The following is a 21,533-nucleotide window of genomic DNA, read 5'->3' on the forward strand; positions in this document are numbered from 1 at the left end:
CTGAGGATGCCGGTCGTGGCTGTGCTAGAGATACCGCTCGTACGCCTTCGGGCTCGAGCAGTCGTCGTGACCACCGGGCGCCTTCGAGGTCCCGGTCGGACAAGGATGGTCGCTCTAGACATGCCCGTTCCAGGTCCTGGTCCTCGACGGCCTCGAGACCGCGTGAACCTGTGAAGTCTTCGAGGAAGACATCGACGCCGGCTGCGCCGAGGTCGTTGATGGACTCTCTCGAGGCCCCGCCTCAGAGGAAGTCGGTGTCATGATGCCTACCCCAGGGGACCCAGACCAGGTCCAGCAACCCCGGAAGCAGGCATCAAGTCATTTTGAGCAAGCCCAAAAACCCCTGGTAGGGGCTGTTTGGGTGCGGTCTCATATGGAGAATCAGTCCTGGCGCCATAGGCCCCAGGCTCATAGAGTAGAACTTACCTGATGCAGACCATGCTGCAAACTTACCTGATGCTGACCATGCTGCAAGAGCTCCAAGTCAAATGAGGCTTGTAAGGGACTATTTTGCCTAGGGACTATTTATTACTCGGGTGGAGCTGGGAAGGAATACTTACCTGGGACTACTTTGGAGGTTATTTAAACCACGCCCAAAGAGCAGCACACACTTTGCGTTATTCTGCATCCAGCAGCGTAACGCTCACCATGTCTGCAAGCCTGCATCCAGTTTTCTGCCACGCCCGCCTCGAGTCTGCAGCTCCTAGAAGAAGGGGGAACAGAAGGAGAAAAGGTTAAAACAAGAGCAAAACCTTCGATCCTTAGCTGAGTTCCGGATCCACCACGCCTTTGAGCTGCAAGAAAGAAGTATTTTACGCGTGCCGCCTCGCCCGCTGCAGCGCCGCGCTGAACTCCCCGGCCTTCGCACCATCCTCACGATCCACCACATCCTTCTGCACGTTCCCACTGCACTCCGGCACCTAAGGGGAACACAAGAACAGCAAAGGTGAGCCAAGGGAATAAACGGAGGCAATAGGAACTACCCCCATAGACTTACCTGATTTACCGCCGGGGGTACTATTCCTCTTCACGGGTCGGCGCAGTCTCCATTGCATCCTCGCCGTATCCCGGCCCCTAAGGGGAACAAAAGGACAACAAGGTGAGACAAAGGGACAAACAAGGGGAGTCCTTCTCACCACAATAGACTTACCTAATTTTACCGCCGGAGGCATTATTCCCCGAACTTCATATTTTCTCTCCGCACCTGAATAAGGGAGAAAGCAACAAGTTACATTCTGGCCTTATTTTATTGAACTGTGTTGGATAAGACAAATCCTTACCTGAACTTGGTCAGCTACCACGAGGAACTCTTCGCTGGGTTCAAGCTGCAAACTGCAAGGAATCGGACAAGAGTGAAAGTCAGACATTTGAACTCTTACGAACTACAATGTTCTGGAACTCACCAATTCCTTCTAACCAGTGAAGCAACTGGTTATCTACGCGCCCCTGCGCTCGATGCAGGATGGAGAGCTCATCCTTCCAAACCATCAGGCGAGACTTTAAGAAGGGACATTAGAGGCGATCAGTGGGGAGAACAGCAGGGGTGGTCGGCCCCACCTGGGGATTTTCAGCAGGATGACCTGACTGATATCCTGGACCAAGGTCTTCCAACTGACCCGGTGCTGCCATTCCATATGGCCTTGCAGAGAAGGGTGGCTGCGGCTTGGACTTCTCCGGAGAGTCTCACGGCAGTGAGCAAGTCCTTGCCGAGGAAATATCGCCCAGCCAGTGGCGACCCCTGCTATTTGACCACGCACCCTACTCCGGAGAGTTTGGTGGTGCAGGCGGCTACGGCCCCAGCAAAGCAGGCGTCGTACCCTACCATCCCTCCTGATAGGGACGACAAACATTTTGACGGCTGGGCGAAGAAGGTATTTTCTTCTGGGGGTATGGCGCTTCAAGCTGCCAACTCCGTTTGTACCTTGTCTCGTTTCACGCGCACTCTGTGGAACTGTATTTCCCTAGCGGCTGATCATATTCCCGAAGGGGAGGAACGGGATGGTTTCCTTGCTATCGTGCAGGATGGCAAGGATGCAATGTGTGAATCTGTTGAGTCGGGTCTGGACATGGTTGATTGCGTCAGCCGGTCCATGGTGCCGAGCACCGTAATACACAGGTTTGCGTGGTTGCGGAAGTCGGGTTTTGCTCCTGATGTGCAAGCCTGTCTCCTCAACATGCCCTTTGATGGTGACCATCTTTTTGGCAGCAAGGCTGACGAGATTCTTGAGAGGTTGCAGACCTCCAAAGCTGCAGCGAAGTCGTTGGGCTCTGCAGTTCGCCAACCTCCGCCTTTTCGTCCTAGGGGACAGCAATGGAGGGGAGGTTCCTTTCGATATTACTCGTCCTTTAGTAAATTGAGAGGAGCTGCAAGTCAAAGGGGCAACCGTAGGAGTGGCAGAGGTGGAGAAAAAGGTACCCGAGGTGCCAAGGCCGCGCGTGCAGTTGCCTCTTGGCCCTCAGTCACTGCCGCAGCCGCTTCAGCTCAGTCATAAGGGCCCATGCTTCTCCGGTTGGGGGAAGGCTGGCGCAGCATCTGGTAGAATGGCGTGCCACTACTTCAGACGTGTGGGTTCTGGAGATCATAGCCCACGGCTACTGTCTTTCATTCCGGCAGAGGCCTGACGACAATCCAACAGGGAACCTCTCTTTGAAGAGTCTGGATCCGCTCCTTGTGCAGGAAATTCAATCCTTGCTGGAGAAATGTGCCATAGAACTGGTGCCTGTAGCGGAGAGGAACAATGGATGGTATTCCCCTTATTTTTTGAATGCGAAGAAAGACGGAGGATTGAGACCCATCATGGATTTGCGCGGTTTGAACAAGCTCCTCAGGAATGACAAGTTCAAGATGGTTACTCTTTCTCAAGTCCTCCGGGCCCTTTAACTTCAGGACTGGTTGGTGTCTCTCAACCTCAAGGACGCTTATTTTCATGTGCCGATCCATCCAAAGCACAAGAAGTACCTGAGGTTCGCGGTTGGCGACTCGCACTTTCAGTTTCGGGTCCTGCCGTTCGGATTGACCTCCGCCCAGAGGGTCTTCAACAAGCTCATGGTGGTTGTGGCAGTGCATCTCAGGAAAGTGGGGATTCACGTCTACCCCTACCTGGACGATTGGTTGATCAGGGCGCGCTCTCCCGAGCAAGTCCTGGATCATCCGTCCGTAACCTGCCACTCCCTTCACAAGTTGGGCTTCTCCCTCAGCTTAAAGAAGTCCCACTTGATGCCAACACAGCGGCTCCAGTACATCGGAGCGGTGCTCGACACATCCCTGGGGCAGTGTTTCCCTCCCCAGGTAAGGGCTTTTCACATTCAGCAGATGGTGCACAAGTTTCAACTTGCCCAGACGCTCCCGGCGTTCGAGTTCTTGAGGTTGCTTGGCCTCATGGCGTCCTGCATTCTTCTGGTGCCAGAGGCCAGGTTGTGGATGAGATCTCTGCAATGGGCCCTCAATCTTCAATGCTCCCAGTCCTCCGGCAGGTTGTCGGACCCTGTTCAGGTGCTGCCCTTGGTCGCCCAGGACCTTCTGTGGTGGGCCGTCGAAGGCAATCCATTTTGGCTGCCTTAGCCGGAGGTGACAATCGTGACAGACGCATCCCTCACGGGATGGGGAGCTCATGCCAACGAGCTGACAGTCAGCGGTCGTTGGTTTCAGTCCAGACTCCATAAATCTGTTGGAGCTGAGGGCCATCAGGCTTGCCCTGAAGGCTTTTCTGACGACTGTGCGAGGGAAGAATGTCCTGATTCTGACGGACAACACAGTGGCCATGCACTACCTCAAAAAAAAAGGGGGGGGTCAGGGTCACTTCCTCTGTGCAGGGAGCCGATGCAGCTCTGGTTCTGGGCCATCCAGCAGGAAATTTCGATCTCGGCAGTTCATCTGGCCGGAGACGAAAACGAGACGGCGGACGCTCTGAGCAGGCAGAGCGCGGTCTCTCACGAGTGGGAGTTGGCTCAGGAGATTCTCCTGGAGATCTTCGCCCTTTGGGGGACCCCTCAAGTGGATCTCTTTGCCTCCAGTGTCAACCGGAAGTTCGTAAGGTTCTGCTCGTCGGAATTTCCTCCAAGAGGAGCCTTGGGAGATGCGTTTGTGGTGGAGTGGTCCGTCCCACTGCTGTACGCGTTTCCTCCAGTCCCCGTCATCCCACAAGTGCTGCGGAAGTTACGGAGGTTCGGTTCCCGGATGATCCTCATTGCTCCGGCATGGGCCCGGAGGACGTGGTACCCGGACCTTCTCGACTTGTCCATCTGCCCTCCGTCGTCTTCCCTACCGAGACGATCTGCTCTCACGGGAGGGGGGTCAGGTTCTCCATCCAGAGGTCCGATCCCTCAACCTTCACGCTTGGCTTCTGAAAGGTTGAGGTATAAGGATTGGGACCTCCCTGAAGACATGATGGAGGTGTTGCTTTCGGCCATTCGGCCGGCAACAAAGTCCCTGTACTGTTGCCGTTGGAGAAAGTTCTGCGACTGGTGCAGGGTTAAGAATCTGGATCCTTTTTCATGTGACATTCCTGTGGTTCTGTCTTTTTTGCTTTCTTTAGCCCAAAGGGGCTTGCAAGTGGGTACCATTAAAGGTTACCTGGCAGCGCTGTCCATATTTAAGTGCTCGGCTGAGGAGTGTTCTTATTTTAAAATCCCTTTAATTTCTCAGTTTCTGAAACGACTCATTAATGTGGTCCTTCCGTCACCTTTCCAGGTGCCCGGGTGGGATTTGAATCTTGTTCGCAAGTTTCTAATGGGTGCTCCATTTGAGCCTTTACATTCTTGTCCTTTGACACTGTTAACCCTGAAAACTGTGTTTTTAGTTGCGGTCACTTCCGCCGCAGAGTGAGTGAGTTACATGCACTGTCTGTTAAGCCACCCTTCACTGTGTTTCATAAGGACAGGGTTGTCCTTAGAGTTCGTCCTTCTTTTCTTAGTTGTCTGATTTTCATTTGAGCCAGAAGGTCATTCTTCCGGCATTTTATCCTCCTCCGCATCCTGGTAAGGACGAGGAGAGGCTCCATAGGTTAGATCCTAAGAGGGCTTTAAGCTTCTACTTTTCACGCATGTCCCGGGTCAGAGTGGAGGATCAGCTCTTTATTGGTTACGCTGGAAGGCGTTGGGACAAGCTGTGACTCAGCAGACTTTGCCTAGATGGATTATCTTGGCAATTTTTTAATGTTACTACCTGGTGGTTAAGGACCCTCCAGTAGGCTTACGGGCCCATTCGACTAGGGGTATGGCTGCCTCTACTGCCCTGCAGAGGGGTGTTCCTGTTCGTAACATCTGTGAAGCAGCCACTTGGGCTTCGGTCCATATTTTTGTACGTCACTACTCCCTAGATTCTATTCATGGGCAGGATCTGGCCTTTGGCAAGGCGGTCCTTTACTCTGCAATTTGATTGGACATTCTAAATTTGTATATTCTAAATTTCCACCTCCTTACGTTGGTACTGCTTTGGGAGTCTGTCATAGATATGGAATATGTCTGAGGACCCAATTCCCTCGAGGAACAAGTTACTCTCTAACCTGGTAACGTTCTTTCGATGGGATGGTCCGACGTATTCCATATCGCTCCCTCCCTGCCTTCCCCTCTACAGAATTTCTTATGCAATTGCAGCTTACGTTTCCGCAAGGCTTTCTGTGGTCCTACTGGCAGAAGATTGGTGCCATACGTTCTGGGAAAAAACTACAACTGAGGCTACGGGCGTCGTGCTTCCTACTTATAACATCCGGTGACGTCGCTCGACAGAGGTCCTCGAGAACAGCGTATCGACGCAGGACGCAGACGCCGAAAGATTTTCGGAAGCAGCACAGCTGTGGTGATTACTGTCATAGATATGGAATACGTCGTCGGACCATCCCATCGAAAGAACGTTACCAGGTAAGAGAGTAACTTGTTCATCTCCATTGGACTAGGGCGTGTGCATGACGCCAGGTACCTCGTAACCAATGTTGTAGGAGCTGCAGTTGTTGCATTCTTGCACTCCGTGGAAGTCTTGCTTGGAAATGATGGGCTACACCAAAATGGTAATAACCGAGCGGAGCGCGGCGTGGGCACACATCCCATCCTCTGAGCTCCGACCATCTCCAGGCCATGTCAAAATTGGGACTCAAAGGCTCTAAACGAACACAGCCACAGACTTGGGACTCAGGTTCCTCACTTGCATTTAGTTCAGTGTATACTTTTTCAAAATGGGATGAAGCCCCAAGGAGCTCAATGGATGCTGTACGGCGAACATTGACAGTAACATGTGTGATAGTCTTTAATGCCGCAGATGAGAAGAAACGGTTGCCTGTTTTGAGCTCGCTATATAAGAATTGTGCTCTCAGCAGGGCTGTTTAAGAATGTGCCCCCGATTTGTGAGAAGTGATGCCGAAAATAGCAAGGACAAACAGCTGGTCATCGGGGCTGACTGAGATTGATACTTGGGGAGGTGTGAAGCGTGCAGCGCCTGTTAATGGTGTACGTCTTTACGGTATGTGTGCATGATTTCCTTGTATGTGCACAAATTAATCTAGCAGATGGAGTAGTACCAGTCTGTGGGTGCCTTGCACCTGTGTGTCGTTGCCTTGCGTGCAGGCCTGCTTCATTCCCAAATATTCCAAGCACACGCTAGTCGTCTTCCAAGCCACTTCTGTACTGCATACTTGAATGGTACTAATGCTCAGTAGCCTTTTGTTAACTGGAAGGAAAGGGTCTCATTTTTGCCATCTATGTTATAAATGTAAACATAAAGGGTGACGGGCCTCATGAATTGTAGAACTGCACTAGCGTACAGAGGCTAGGGAAGGACAGCAAGAGCACCGGCAAACAAGGACTATGAACAAAACATATGTGCAATCACAATATATATGAAGACTTAGTCATGTAAGTAGTTGATTTAGGAGTAGGTGACCCCTAGTATTGCATTGGGGTGAAGGTGTAGCACTTACATGATCCGTGGTTACTTGTTCTGACAAGTTGTGGCCTATTATAAGAAATGGGTAACAACATTTAGAAACCACATTTCATGAATTGGCTGCAATCCGCTCTTCTCTTCAAAGATAATGTTTATATAGCTGCATCTTAGATGTGCGCGTGTCGCAGGCCTGTGTCTTCTGTGGCACATGGATGGTACCTGTTCATGGCAATGGATGCTTGTGATGATGCTATTGTATCCTTAATGACGGTGTAGTGTGTGTTTGCCCATCAGTAGAAATGTAGGGTGACGACAGAATCCTAAGTGAATGGTGGCTTGTGTGGCACATCTGTACAAATGTCTGGTGAGGAGAGAATGGTATCCTCACTGAATGGTGGCTTGTGTGCGGCACATCTGTACAAATGTCTGGTGAGGAGAGAATGGTATCCTCACTGAATGGTGGCTTGTGTGTGGCACATCTGTACAAATGCCTGGTGAGGAGAGAATGGTATCCTCACTGAATGGTGGCTTGTGTGTGGCACATCTGTACAAATGCCTGGTGAGGAGAGAATGGTATCCTCACTGAATGGTGGCTTGTGTGTGGCACATCTGTACAAATGCCTGGTGAGGAGAGAATGGTATCCTCACTGAATGGTGGCTTGTGTGTGGCACATCTGTACAAATGCCTGGTGAGGAGAGAATGGTATCCTCACTGAATGGTGGCTTGTGTGGCACATCTGTGCAAATGCCTGGTGAGGAGAGAATGGTATCCTCACTGAATGGTGGCTTGTGTGTGGCACATCTGTACAAATGCCTGGTGAGGAGAGAATGGTATCCTCACTGAATGGCGGCTTGTGTGTGGCACATCTGTACAAATGCCTGGTGAGGAGAGAATGGTATCCTCACTGAATGGTGGCTTGTGTGGCACATATGTACAAATGCCTGGTGTCGGCAGAATGGTATCCTCGGTGAATGGTGCCTTGTGTGTGGCACATCTGTACAAATGTCTGGTGAGGAGAGAATGGTATCCTCACTGAATGGTGCCTTGTGTTTGGCGCATCTGTATTAATGCCTGGTGAGTAGAGAATGGTATCCTGAGTGACCAGCGAATTTGCTGTTTTCTTTGCATCTGTCCACCCGTGTGTGCCCATTCCCCAGTGTATGCATGTTGGTGTATGGTGGCTGCGAGGTCCCGGTGGGTGCTTCCATCCTCATGGGGGCCACAGGTATGCGCTGTGCTTTGCGTCCAGTTGTTCCCTTGTGAGCTAGATGTACCTGTGCCTCTTTGTTGATTGCGAGATATGAGGTTGCTGTCCTTGTCTCAAAGTTCCTTCTGTGTTTGAGTCTGTTGTCAGGAATTGCACCGGGCATACCATGATTGGTGTCCCTAGGCCTCCGATGGGACTGTTTCTTTGGGCCCAACTCATAGCACCATCTGCGTGTTCCCCCAGTTTTCTGTTGGCATCCGTCATAGCTGGGTACCTGGGTGGTGGGAGCCGGTTGGGCCATCTCCCTATGTGCTTAATGTGCGCCTGTAACAATTTTAAATACAATGGGCCTCATTCCGAGTATGGCGGTAAGGGATAGCGGCCACCGGTAACGAGACCGGTGGCGGTGATCCCTTACCGCCATACTCCGAGTTCCCTTTGCGCCCTCGCCCTTAACGCCTGCTTTGAGCAGGTGTTAAAGTCGAGGGCGCAAAGGGGCCTCCAAGCCAATAACAGTGACCGTAATGAACGGTCACCATTATTTGCATCTTCCCCATTCCCATTGAGCCCTCATTTGGGAATGGGGAAGAGCCTTGGTGAATGGGGAATTACCGCCCCGCCAACCTTGGAATGGGGCGGTAATTCTGCCATCCACCAAGGCGCTGCCGGTCCGGGTACGGCGTCAACCAAGGCGTTAATAGCGCCATTGGTTAGCGCCGTACTCGGAATGAGGCCCAATGAACTTACCTGGAAGGCTTGCCTAGTGTCTCCAGCGTGGGTCGTGTGTACTGCATATTCCAAACCCTTAGCCAACAAAAGTGGCATACGTTCTCCCAGTAGCTATCGTTTAGCCCCTTTACAGTAAACACTTTTGGACTTTTCGTTTAGCGATCAATACCTAGCCTCCCTCTAGCAGATGCTTATTGGTAAAAGTAAATCTGAGCTTTGAAAAGCAATGTTTCTGCCAGTGGAGACTCGAGACGTGATCATGGGTCAGCAGAAAATGAGTATCTGACAGCAAGACTTACCGTGACCTTTTCAGCCTAAAATTGGCACACAGGAATTGATACTTTTTAATCGACCTTTGAAATAACAAGAGGAATGTGTGTTTTTTCTGTCAAACTTCTGGGTCTCAAAAGATTTTGGATAACGAAGAAGTATTGCCGGGGCTGTGGTTTATTAAAATACTCTGCTGGGGCAAAACAAAGCGCTAGAAAAGTCAATCCATCAAGCCTGCAGCCCACTTGTGCCGGACAAGCACCCACACACAAATGAGTCTCATTGCATCAAGAGCAGTTTGAGTGATGTGCGAGTTAAAGGCTTGTCTGGGTTTCAAATTGCTGGTTTTAGTCAGGGCCTAGTGGTCCTTTTTCCCGCCTGTACATTCTTTGACATTGCTATGGTAACCCAGAGGTCTGATGGAATTCCCTTCATCTCTTTCCACAGAGAGCGATGAGACAGGAGTGATGGATAGTCTGCTGGAGGCCTTGCAGTCGGGCGCTGCTTTCCGAGACCGGCGAAAACGCACCCCGAGAGCTAAAGGTGAATATTTTACCTATATTAGTGCTACTTCCACGGGAATTAAGATGGAGAATGAACTGGGCCCTTGCAGCCGACTTCAGTTCTGGGGCTTTTCACAGGCATCATGGGCGCGCAGCGTTGCAAAGCCGGAACTGCTCTGCGCGCGCAGAACCCATTGCTCCCAGTGACAAATGTCAGCCAGACACTTATTCCAGTTGGCTGGTGTCAGTACCGCTTTGCAAATCAATGCACTGAATTTAACACAGCCTGGTGATAATGACAAGATGCGTCGCCAGTGCCGTATTTTCCATTGCCTTGCATGGGGCGGGTGGGGCGGGGGCCGGCCATTACCAGGAAGAAGCAGTCATAACATTGAGGCACGCAGTTGACTGGTCGGCTGGCATTGTTTTCATTTTAATAAGCGAAAAAATAAAATGATGTCTGCTGATAGTTAACTGACTTTTCGAGGTTAACGACTCCCTTTGTTCCTTTTCGTGGCTTTTTGCAGATGAACGGGAAAGCCTTAGTCCAACCACGCAGAGGCCTGTTTTGAAGGCTTGTAACCATGGTAATAAAGCATATTCATAACTTGCATGTTGCTCTTATCGCAGCTTATCCTGCTGACCTCTGATTCGCGAAGTCTGCTTTCATAGTGCCCGCTTGCTTTCTTGTGCCGCTGCGAAAAGGGCTGAGTGTTGACAAAAGTGGGGCTTAGCAGTGGCGCTACTCCTGGAATCTATTCACCAATCATTTTCTCCTAAGGCTGCAAAGCGTTCATCTGCGCACGTGCTTTTCCTTCGGCCTTGATTTGGTTGTACACGCTTTGCTCCCAAAACAGATTGTGGTGGTTGGGGCGTTCATTTATATTGCATGTGTTTTCTCAAGACGGCTTTGCTAAGTAGAATATCTACTTTGCACCCCCAAGCAATGTATAAGGCGTCGATTGCACCGAAGTTCCTTTTCTGAACGAATACAAACAAACCCGTATAACCGAAACATTTCATTGGCGCAGTGCCATTTTTCCCTAAAGTTTGCACTGGGGCAGATATTTCCAGAGTGCAAGTATGGGATGCTAGAATGCGTTTTAGCACCAGGAGATGCGCGGTATCCACTTCCCTACCAGGATACCTGTTTGCCTTGGTGCAAATGCCATACAAAGTGTCACTGCGCTTGTGCAAAGTTTCCCTTTTACGGGCCTCAGCCTAGTTGATCTGACGTTTTGCTTTACGGTATTGCATATGTTCTGTGTGTACGCTGTCATGCCTGCATCACTTGACACCCAAGCACACCAAGTGGGACTTGCACACTGTATTCATTTCAAGGAAGGAACACAGGTAAGGAACTGTATGTATTTGCTCAATCGTGAGGACCGTCTGTAAAAAGAACCGCCCAATGAACAATAATGAGTGCCTCAAATAGAGCTTTCCAAAAGTGAAGAGTACAAAGAGCATAATACTATACTTGAATGGTGGCTCTTAAGAATGTTTCACTGTGATCTGAATTTGGACTGGTAGCATGGCTGAAAGTTTGGTGTGTCTTAGTACCTTTGTAGCCGGATGTTGACTGCCTTTTACATTTTTTTGGTAGGGGAGATAATTGTTAAGGCGGTAGTTTCTTGTTTTTTTTACCCTTGGTAAGATTGATCAGACTTATCGGTGGCATGAATGGTGTGAACAAGGCACTGATGAGGATGGACATGGACCTTAGAGCTGCTCAGGCAAGTTCTTGATTTCAGGCAGAGAAGGAGGTCATCCACGTAATTAGTGAACTTCAAGGAGGCATTGATTTTTCACTGGATATTAGCCAATAGAAGGATTACTAGGCTCGAATGGTGTGTGTATAGAATGGTGGTTCATCAAAGTTCTGTCTATTTTGATTAATTATGTTGATTTCTTGACAGTACAGGATTAGAGGGTCAGATAGGTTGTACAGACAGTGGCTTTCTGCTGCGAATAGCCTTTTGCTCTAACATTTGAAGAGATCGTTTGTGGATAGATATTTGGTTTGACAAGATTTGTTTTTACTTAGTAAGCAGAATATTTTGAAAAGTGAGGTCAGCGATTTTGCCTCAAAATATTATTTTGACAGCAGTCTAAGCATTAAATTCCAGAGCATAATAGGGTGAGAAAATCAGGTTTAATAGTTGTTCGATCACAGTTCCGGGTGTTTATTGAACTTCAACTGGGTTTGAAAATCACCTATCTCTTCCTAAATCTAAAGATGGGAGCAAGCTACGACCATCAAATAATAATAACGCAGTCCCAGTAGTGTCTTGTAAAAATAAAAGGCCCTACTAATAAGCCTATTGCCAATCCTTACTTCTAAATATAAATAGTGTGGGAAACAATGTTATGCAAAAGAAAGTGTTGAAGAAATTATATGTCAGGCTATTCAAGCCGTTGGCTTCCCTTCCCCACGTTTTCAGTACTGGACAAGGCAGCACACTCGAGCTTAGCACAGTCTCTGGCTTCTCTAGCACGAGGATGCAGTTCAACTCTCAGTATCAAGGGCTTCTGTACCAAAGCCTCTTTGCCATTTAAAGTCTCTTACTTCAAAGGGCCTGATACGACAAGCAAACCTTCAAAAGTTCCTTTCTGCTCAGGATTTTCATGTACAACTTCTTGGGTGATTTTCAATTCACCTCGGGTCCCCCTCCATCAGGCTCAGACCCACTTGAACACAAAACCTTCATTGGGTGATTCACTGTTCACCCTGGGTCCCTCTCTGGCAGACTCAGACCAGATTCATGTATTTTCCAAAGGTTCTTTCATCAAAATCAAAGACTTTCGACTCTGCAGAGGATTTTGCGTGACCCGTCGCAGGCCACTTCGATTCACATTTATTCGTTCACTTTCAAAGGATCTCCTTCTGCCGGGCTCAGATTAAATGGATCTACTTTCGTTACTCCTCAGCTGGATACCTTACAGACACCTCCGATTGAGCACCCATGCAGTGCCGGACCACTCTGTCAAAGGTATTATAGCTTGCTTTAAAGTTCAATCACTCATCAGCAGTTTAACTTCACTCGCGTCTCTTATCACACACGTTTTAACAATGTATGTTCCAGCGCTCGCCATACAATGTTGCTGCTTGCAACCTTGGATTCAACACAGACCATTCATGTATTGGTCTCTCCAACTCACCGGCTTTGTTGATTTCACTGATGCTGCTTTGTTTTTGGAGCCAAGGACAGTACCACAGTGGCAGGCTATTCTCCCCGCCTTAATTATTGATGCAGGGGGGCCCTGGGTATCTCTGACACACAATGCAGGATTCTTCAGCCTGTTTTCCTGGTTTTATGTTTTCCAATCTCGAGGACTCATGAAAGTAACGGGTCCTTGTCGAAAATAATGGTCATGGGTACTTCCCTCCTTGTAATCCCTTTCTTTTTCGCCATCTTTCTTCTCTCGCTAAACTGCCATCGTGGAACTGCTGTTTCCTCGTGTGTTTTGCCTCGCTCAGAGTGTGCTCTCATGCTCTGCCTTTTATCCGTATGGGGAAGTGTAATGGAAGGCAGGTGTGCGTGATTGTCAATAATTGCCTGACCACGCCTGACCATGGTATTTGGATATGTTAGGTATACAGCTCAGGTGTTAGTCTCTTTTCCCTTAGAGCAGGCTGTCGGTGGGAAAGTGGTTGTGTTGTAAACGGGGGGGGGGGGGTAGAGTTCCTAAATATCCTACCGGGTAGGATGGGGTAAGGGGATACCGCGGCTCACCATACAGTGTCCCACTCCCCGAAGACCCCTCACCCAGGTGTTCCTCCCGCACTGGTCCACCTCCAGGACCTGGAACCAAAAGCAATGGCGTGTCCTGGCCACCTGGAGGACAGATCCCGGGGACTAGTGGGAGAGATACCTTCTGGTTTCTAACAGCTTCGATAACTAATTTGCCAGATGTGTTTCTAAGGAGAGGCTTCCCAGATCCTCAGTGTGGGATGCTGTTGGTGTGTTGAAGAATCTGACAAATATCATGGTTTTGGTTGGTATGAGGGGGGAGGCAGGAAAAGGAGCTGGATTGTGTGATGACTAGATTTAGGTTGTTGCCTTTGTTGTGTGTTTGACCTGAGAATTGTTCTATCAGGTTTAGGGGCTCTGAGGTTACAAGGTCTTCCTTCAGGTATTTGGTAGAGATCATTATCCCCTGAGAATAATTTCAGGGTGTTGGCAGAATTAATCAAACTGTTGAAGTGTGCGATTCTCTGTGAACTACATGTTGTGGATTGGTGAGCAGTGATCCAAAGTGTTTACATTCGATGCTTTTCTAATGAAAATTTTATGATAAAATAAAACAATTTTTTCCCCAAATTTGAGACGCATTTTCCATCAAATTTAGAAAAAAACCTGTTTAACGAATTTCTACTCAACAAATTGCTTCAATCTTCTAATTCTAAGTTTAGACAGAACATAATCCTTGATAGCAAGGAAATCGCACAGGTTTTACCCACATACTCCATATTTAAAGTTACCTTCTTCACTTGCAGCCCTGAACTGCCAGAAGGCAGAAATGTGCCTTGAAGGTGAAAAAGGAAAATGCCACTGATTTGCCAGATGACTGCTCACAGGAAGCAAGAGGGAGGAACATTGCTGAATCATGATTAGGCCAGTAAAAGAGGGTTAATAAACAGTGTATTCCGGGAGATTTAGATGGGAGAAGCGGTTGTACGGGGTGGGAGTGTTTATCCCCCTCCCAAGTCAAGAGTTGCAACTTAAATGAAAATGCACATGTTCTGATGAAAAATGTTTACTACAAAAATGTTAATAATAGATCATTTTGTAACCTGAACATGCTTCCGTGCTCAGTATTTTCAGTGAATCAAATTAAAGTGCAAGCTTAATTAGTTGAATGGTTGACATCTGGATACTGGTTCGGGTGTCATACAGTTTTGTGGATGGTTATGCAGTCGAGGTGCTTGATGACCTAATAGTGGCCACAACCTTGAAGAGGAAGGAGATGGCAGATGGGAGGAACTAGGTCTGTCTTTAGTAGGTTGTCTAGGTCCTAGGAGGACTTGGTACTGCAGCATCTTTTTAGATGGCAGAACTGGCGTTTAGAAGCATCACTGAGAAATCGTCGTCGTTGTTGGCAGCCTATGAATGAATGCGAGAGGGCTGAGGTTATGTTCAAGGAGCCTGTTAGTGCTGAAATATTTGTGACTGCTTTGGGGCAGGGGAAGCTTTTGTGTGCATGGGTTTTCAATCATTGATGAGTAATTTATTTTTTCAATTATCCAATGTTCTTTGGCTCAGCACTTTAATACTGTACTCCACACAGTTTTAGATGGCTCTTCCATAATGTGAAGGCAATGATATAATTCAGCTAAAACACTTGTAAATATAATGTCCTCTTATGAATGAATAGATGTGTGGAGAATTTGTCATTCAGGTGTGAGGAAATATTAATTATGTTCCTCAGTACACAACATGTTTGCTAGGAATGATTTGATCCTAATGTCTTCACAGCTTTGTCGTGTGGTGAGGAGTAGCTCTATCCTGCCATGACCCTTCTTGGATCATATTCCTTCACAGTGAAAAATAGTTTTGGGTGGGCTGCTTTGCCCTCTTTGGAGATTTAAGTCCCAATCTTTGACAGATATAGGGCCTTATTACAAGTACGGCAGTGTGGGGGCAAAGGCGATAATGCAGTGGTAACTCTGTTACTACTGCATTACCACACCCCCGTACTAGTACTTTGGTGGTGAGGTAGTGGAAAAAACCTCCAGTAAAATGCTGGCGGTAATTCCACTGCCTTGCCGCCAGAAATTGGCCCAATTGCCACCTGCATTAATTCTGCCCGAAATACCCATGGATCCACAAATGGGGAATAACCCCGCCATTCCACCACTTGTAATCTGGCAGCAATTCCAACTGCCAGGTGGTGGTGACGATAATTCAGTTTGGCAGTATACCAGTGGATTTACCACTGAAATATCGCCAAAGTTGTAATGAAGCCCATAGTATTTACTAGTGAAGTTAAATCCCTTATTCAGTTATATTTTGCCCTCCGTATATGTTCAAAGACTAGTGCCTCAGTGGTTTTGGGGGCACCAAAGTCATATATTCAGGGTATTTGCATGGGTGATGAACATGGAGTTGGATATGCATAATAATGGATTTACACAGAAGAGCATCTGAGCTCAGAACTCTGGAAAATAGTTATCCTACCTCTATGGAAAATAGACATTTCCATGTGATTAAGTGGAAACTGAATGAGTACAGGAAAAATGCGGAGAGAGTTTACATTTCTTAGTAAACCTATGATGGCAGGACATGTGGAGAGGGGAGTAACCCTTGCGAGCACTGGAACATTTGATTTAATGAAAAAAAGTCTGATTTTATAATGGCCACCCAAGATAGTGGGTGATCAATGAATTTTTCTCCCGAAGCTGTGGAATATGTGAAATAGGAGGTGAAGATGGAAGCGTATTTGCACACGATTCTTCTTTGAAGTCTGCCGGTTTTGTTGATTGAGAATTTGAGAAAGGTTTTTGTGCAGGATATAATGCAGGTGATAAAGGATTTGCTTTCTTTGAAGACCCCTGCATTGGAGAGCTCGACTTCAGCATTTTTTAAGATGTTTTCCCTCCTTTCTTATCCCGAAGATTATTAGATGTGTGGAAATAAGCCATGGAGATGGGTGAAATCCCGGCCATGATGCATGAATCTATAATTGCACTTCTCCTTAAGCCCCCAAAAGATCTAGAATTATGGCGTTCATACAGGCAGATATCATGAATACATTTAGATGTAAGCATTTTCAAAAACGTTATTTCTCAAAGATTACAATGTCACCTGAGTCGCCTCATTGATCTGAACTAGGCAGGTTTCATATCATGTAGATCCATGGCCATGGCCTTTAACCTGCAGCAATTGTTTGGGTCCCTCTTGCAGCTTTATCCTTCTGCGCATGCGCCCTGAGTTTTCTTGCGGGCTCAAAAAGCATTAGACTCTGTATCATGGACCTACCTGCTCACTGTGATATGTAAAATGGGCTATGAGTGGTTACCCGACTGACAGAGGCTGCTTTACATGGATCCCTCTTCAAGAGTAGGCACACATTCTTGGTTACCAGATAAGTTCTCATTGGGATGTGGGACATGTCGGGAGTGTCCATTTCCCCTCTTTTATTTGCTATAGCTATGGAACCCTTAGCAACATTAGTGAAAGTAAACCATGCAGACTGTGGCTTGGATATTGGGCGAGCGAAGGGGGTCAGAGGGCCATCATCTTTCTTTTAAAAAAAATCTGTTTATTCATTTTCAGCCAAAGGTATACAATACGAGAAAAAAGAACTTCAAACTTGCAAAACATTACTAATCCCCTCCCCCTTGCTTCCCCCTCAGGCAGGTACAGTCACACAACCTAGAAGACAGGTTGGAGCAGTCCAGCACGCAGCTTAAGACAAGTCTAGTAGTTTCAGACCCTGAGGGCACCCCTGGGCTCAAAAGTCTTTCCTGACGAACACAAGAATGTGTCCCCAGTCTGTGACGAAGCACACCAAGTTATTGTTCATCGCATACGTTGCCCACTCAAGGGCCACAAACTCCCCAATTTTCCGTAACCAGTCTTGCACTGTGTTTTGTCTGCCCCTTCCAATGTTGCCCTGTAAGGAGCAATGCTGTCAAAGTAAGTACTGTTCTGGTCTTCCTCTGACCCCTGTGCACACGCCTGCAGCCACGCCAAATATTCCCTCCTGAGCCTCCTGCACTTTCCTCCAGAACGGCTCAATTTTAGGGCACCTCTGCCATATATGGGACCAGAAGCCGCCGCCCCTGCATCCGCCTCCAACACGCCTTCGATGCCTCAGGATATATTCTTTGGAGGCAGACCAGCGTTTAGTGCCACCTGAAAATCAGTTTATACCAACACTCCTGTAGGTGAGCAGCCTTGACCAACTTGGGCAGCTTTGACCACAGCCTTTCCCAATCACTCCTATCTGTCTCCCTCCCAATCGTCATCCACAAATTCCCCATATTTGGCCATGTTGCATGGGGATGGCTGCTGCCAATACTTTGTAAAGACCCGAGATAAGGCCCCTTTCGCCGTCGTGTGTCGTTAGGTATTTTTCAAACTGGGTGAATGGGCGCGTTGCTGCCTTCTTGATATCTGTATCTAACAGCCAATGACTCTTCTGGAAATGGCACAGCATTTCATTTGCCCCCACCCAAAAACATTGTTTACACTCGTGAATGGGTCTTATAGTGAGGCCCTGAACCTATATCAAATTATATGGTATCCTCTTTTTGCCATTGTGCCAGAGCCCCCAGTTCCATTCCCGGTGAGAAATCTGGATTGTTGTACAGCGGGGTAAGCAGGGATGGGAATGTTGTGATCCCATACATCTCAGCTAAATTGTCCCATGTGTCGGCCACATGCTTTGTTATGGTGCTAAGGTATCTGCCGTGGCCTACATGGGCGCGGGAGCCATAGAACCTCTAGCAGATCCCTTCTCACTACCGCCCGGTCCACTGCTACCCATAGTTTCCCTCCACTTCCCGAGAGCCATTCCCTTATAATACGGATCTATGACAACTCATAGTATTGCTGGACATTAGGGAGAGCCAGATCCCCCTCCCCCGCAGGGGGACATCAGAAGGCCGCAGTTAAGCCACGGGTGCTTATCTTCCCAGATGAACTTGCCCGTAATCTTCCCCAGGTCCTGAAAAAAAGGATGTTGGGAACCGCCAAGGGCAGAACCTGAAAGAGGTAGAGCAAACAAGGAAGCGTGGCAATTCTGCCTAACCAAGAACTTCTCAAGTTTTTCCATTTACTGAGGTCCGCTTTTAAGGAGGCCAATATAGGTGGGTAGTTGGCCAAATACCACCTTGGGAGCTGAAATGTTATGTGAATTCCCAGGTATCGGATTCCCCCCGCCTCGTGGGCTCCAAATGAAAGGTGAGTTAGCCTTCAGGTCCTCTGCGTCTCTCCCCTTCAATGTGAGATTGAGCAGTTCCGACTTAGATACGTTGATCCTCAGGCCCAAGACCACCCAGCCCCATCCTTTTCATCTCTTTGAACAGAAATGACCATTCTGCTTGGTCGAAGGCCTTCTCAGCGTCGAGGGAAAGGAGCACTGCTGGGAGCGTTGTCCTATGGGCCTTCTCCACCAGGTGTGCTATTCGTCTGATATTATTAAATGTTTGTCGTCCCATCACAAACCCTTACTAATCCGGTTGAATCAAGTATGGGAGGTGTCCGTCCAATCTGTTGGCAAAAATGATGATAAAGATTTTGGCATCCATATTAATTAATACTGTCGGCCTATGGGAGCTAGACCTGGTGGGATACTTGTTTGGTTTAGGAATAAGGATCATTTTCACCTCCTCCATCAATGCCGAGATACTGCCCGATTCCTGAAAGTGATTGTGTAGTCTTGTTAGGTGGGGGAGGAGAATTCGCCCAAAGGTTTTGTAGAAAGGTGCGGCATACCCATCTGGGCCAGGTGACTTATTCGGGGGGAGCGCTGAAATAACCTTCCTTACCTCTTCTTCCTTACCTCCTCTTCTGTTATTTCCCATCCCAAGACTTCCCTAGCCTCGGCTCCCAATTTAGGTAAATGGACCCCACTTAGGTAGTCGTCCTGCAGTGACCTTGGGGGTTCTGAGAACGATATAGGTTCCTGTAGCACTGGGCAAAGACTTCCTGAATCTCCTCTGTGAGCCCCTGGTCATCTGTTATTGCCCTTATGTTATGGGACGACGCCACCGCTCAACAAACGCGCTAGTAGCCTATATGCCTTTTTGGCCTTGGCATAGAATACCTGGGGGACAAATAATAGGGACCCCCGCCTTCTTAGTTCTAAGCACATTGAGCTGGCCAACTGCCTGGCAGTACTCCCTCATGACCAGTCTAGTTGGCGATCTCGACTTGCCCTCCTTAATTGCGTCTGCCTCAGCTTCCATTTCAGCCTCCAGCACCCTCAAGTGTTTGTCCCTTGCAGCTTTTGTCGCAGTGACCTCCCCCCCTCAGCGTTGCCTTAAATGCGTCCCAGCGGGTATCCACAGGCACGTTGAAGTCGAAGAAATCCCTAATCTTGTTCTCTAGGGTTTCTCTTATAATTGGCTCCCTCAGTAGTTCCCTTGATACCGTCCAGCACCACAACGCTGCCTTGCACCCAGTGAGGCGGAGAGCCATTGACCACATGGTCTTCTATGCCTAGAGGCCCCTCCTCTACATCTGCCACCTGACCCAATAGAGGGGGCGATACTCAAATATAATCAATATGAAATTGTGAACCCTGTACCGTGGAGAATGAGGTGAAGCCCTCCCATTCTCTGTACATCCCTCTCCAGATATCCCTGAGGCCAGGGCGTCAAATCTGTCCCTCAGCGGTTTGGATGCCACCCCTCCCTTGTGGACCGAAAACCTTTGTGTCCACTGTCTAGATCCTGGAAGCAGGCTATGTTGAAGTCTTCCATCAGTACCATATGGCCCAGAGCAAACCCCTCAAACGTATTCAGAAATTCCCTCAAAAACCCTTCCTGCCCTGTGCTAGGGGCCTATATTGATGCTACTGTGTATGGCACCCCCTCAAAATCCCCCACCACCCCTACCAACCTTCCCCCTTGGTCAGCCTTGGTAGGTCTAATTCTAAAGTCCACTGCATCATGAAGAGCCAGTGCCACCACGTATGTCTTATTTAGGCCTGCGGCATGGATAATCTGCAAAACCCCCTTAGTCTCGCCTGGTCAGACCTCATGAGGTGAGTCTCCTGAAGTGCCAGAATATCGGGACATGCTTTCGTCGTAACAAATCCAGTTTTTCTTTTGAGGGGTGAGTTGAGTCCCCTCAAGTTATATGTCGCCCACTTGAATAGTCATGCTACCAGAGCACCTTTGAATTGTCACCCTGCTACCCGTCCCTTCCTCCTGCCTCCTCTGTTCCGTTGATCTCCTCCCCTTTGAAGACCTTTGCCCCTGTTCCTGCCCCTGCTAACCCTTCAGCCTCCCTGTCCCGAAACCGATCCCCAACCTTTTGGTACCTTCCCACTCCTCGCCACCCCCTATGATCCCTCCCCCATCCTGACCCCGCAACTCTGGGATGCCCCTCCTCCTCTACCCCCTCCCTGCTCCACAAGAACTCCCACTGCACACTTCCACTGTCACGGTTATCAAGATGGAACATCCTCCGGCGTCCTCCTACACCCCATTAATTCCCACCACCCCAACAGATACCGCCATTGCCAGGAGTTGGCCCTCGCAAGCTTCAATTTCAATTTCACTGGCCTGCTCCTCCACCAGCTTCCCTGGCCGAGGGACCCACAGTTGTGCTCTCAGCTTGCGCTGTTCTCCTGCTGTCCCATGGACGTGGTCTCGCTCGGTTCTCTCGTTGGGAAGGATGGTCCTCTCAAGGATCTTCTCCTAGGTTCAGTTGTAGCAAGTCAGCCCCTTCCTGGATAGAAGTGATGCGCTTCTGAGCGCGCTCCCACACAAACACCAGTCAAAACAGAAAAGTCCAACTGTTTTTTATCCATTCACGGGCCCGCTCCTTGACCACCCGGCCCATATGCCTCCTCTTGAGCAATGTGCTGCCAGACAGATCCTGGAATAGCTGAATTGGGGACGCCTGATACAGCACTGGTTCTTTCGCTCATGCCACTTGCAGGACCTCCTTCTTCTGCGTGTAACGTGTGAAAGCTGCCAGGATATCTTGTGATCTGGAGTTAGGCCCCCCAACAGCCTCCCTGTCCTGTGATGGCAATTCAGGCTGATTCCATTTGGGACTACATTTTCCAGAAGCCCTGCAAATATCTGCTGGACTTGAGGCTTGAAATACCTATCAGATTCCAGCAGATTTTTGATCCTTATATTAATCCTCCTTGAACAGTTTTCCATGCCCTCCATCTGTAGCTCCAGGTTTTGTGTAGCAGGTTCAGCCTTTCTATTGCCTCTCCATGCTCCGACGTGTCTTTCTCCACTTCCCGTAGGCC

At 48.6% G+C, this 21,533-nt stretch overlaps 1 protein-coding gene across 7 annotated transcripts in view; it reads left to right on the top strand.

The window, feature by feature from the left end:
• Positions 1-21,533, top strand: part of DIAPH3 (diaphanous related formin 3) — a 2,562,783-nt gene that overhangs the window by 2,077,660 nt on the left and 463,590 nt on the right. For 5 of the 7 annotated variants that reach the window (XM_069640497.1, XM_069640493.1, XM_069640494.1 and 2 more), the window contains 2 exons: positions 9,532-9,627; positions 10,115-10,174. In XM_069640497.1, the coding sequence (XP_069496598.1) occupies positions 9,532-9,627; positions 10,115-10,174 (156 nt within the window). The remainder of the gene's footprint in view (positions 1-9,531; positions 9,628-10,114; positions 10,175-21,533) is intronic. The other 2 variants (XM_069640496.1, XM_069640499.1) reach the window with 1 other exon arrangement.

Source organism: Ambystoma mexicanum, chromosome 7q (assembly GCF_040938575.1).
Source record: "Ambystoma mexicanum isolate Mex_15411 chromosome 7q, UKY_AmexF1_1, whole genome shotgun sequence".
In the NCBI taxonomy this organism is placed as follows: domain Eukaryota; kingdom Metazoa; phylum Chordata; class Amphibia; order Caudata; family Ambystomatidae; genus Ambystoma; species Ambystoma mexicanum.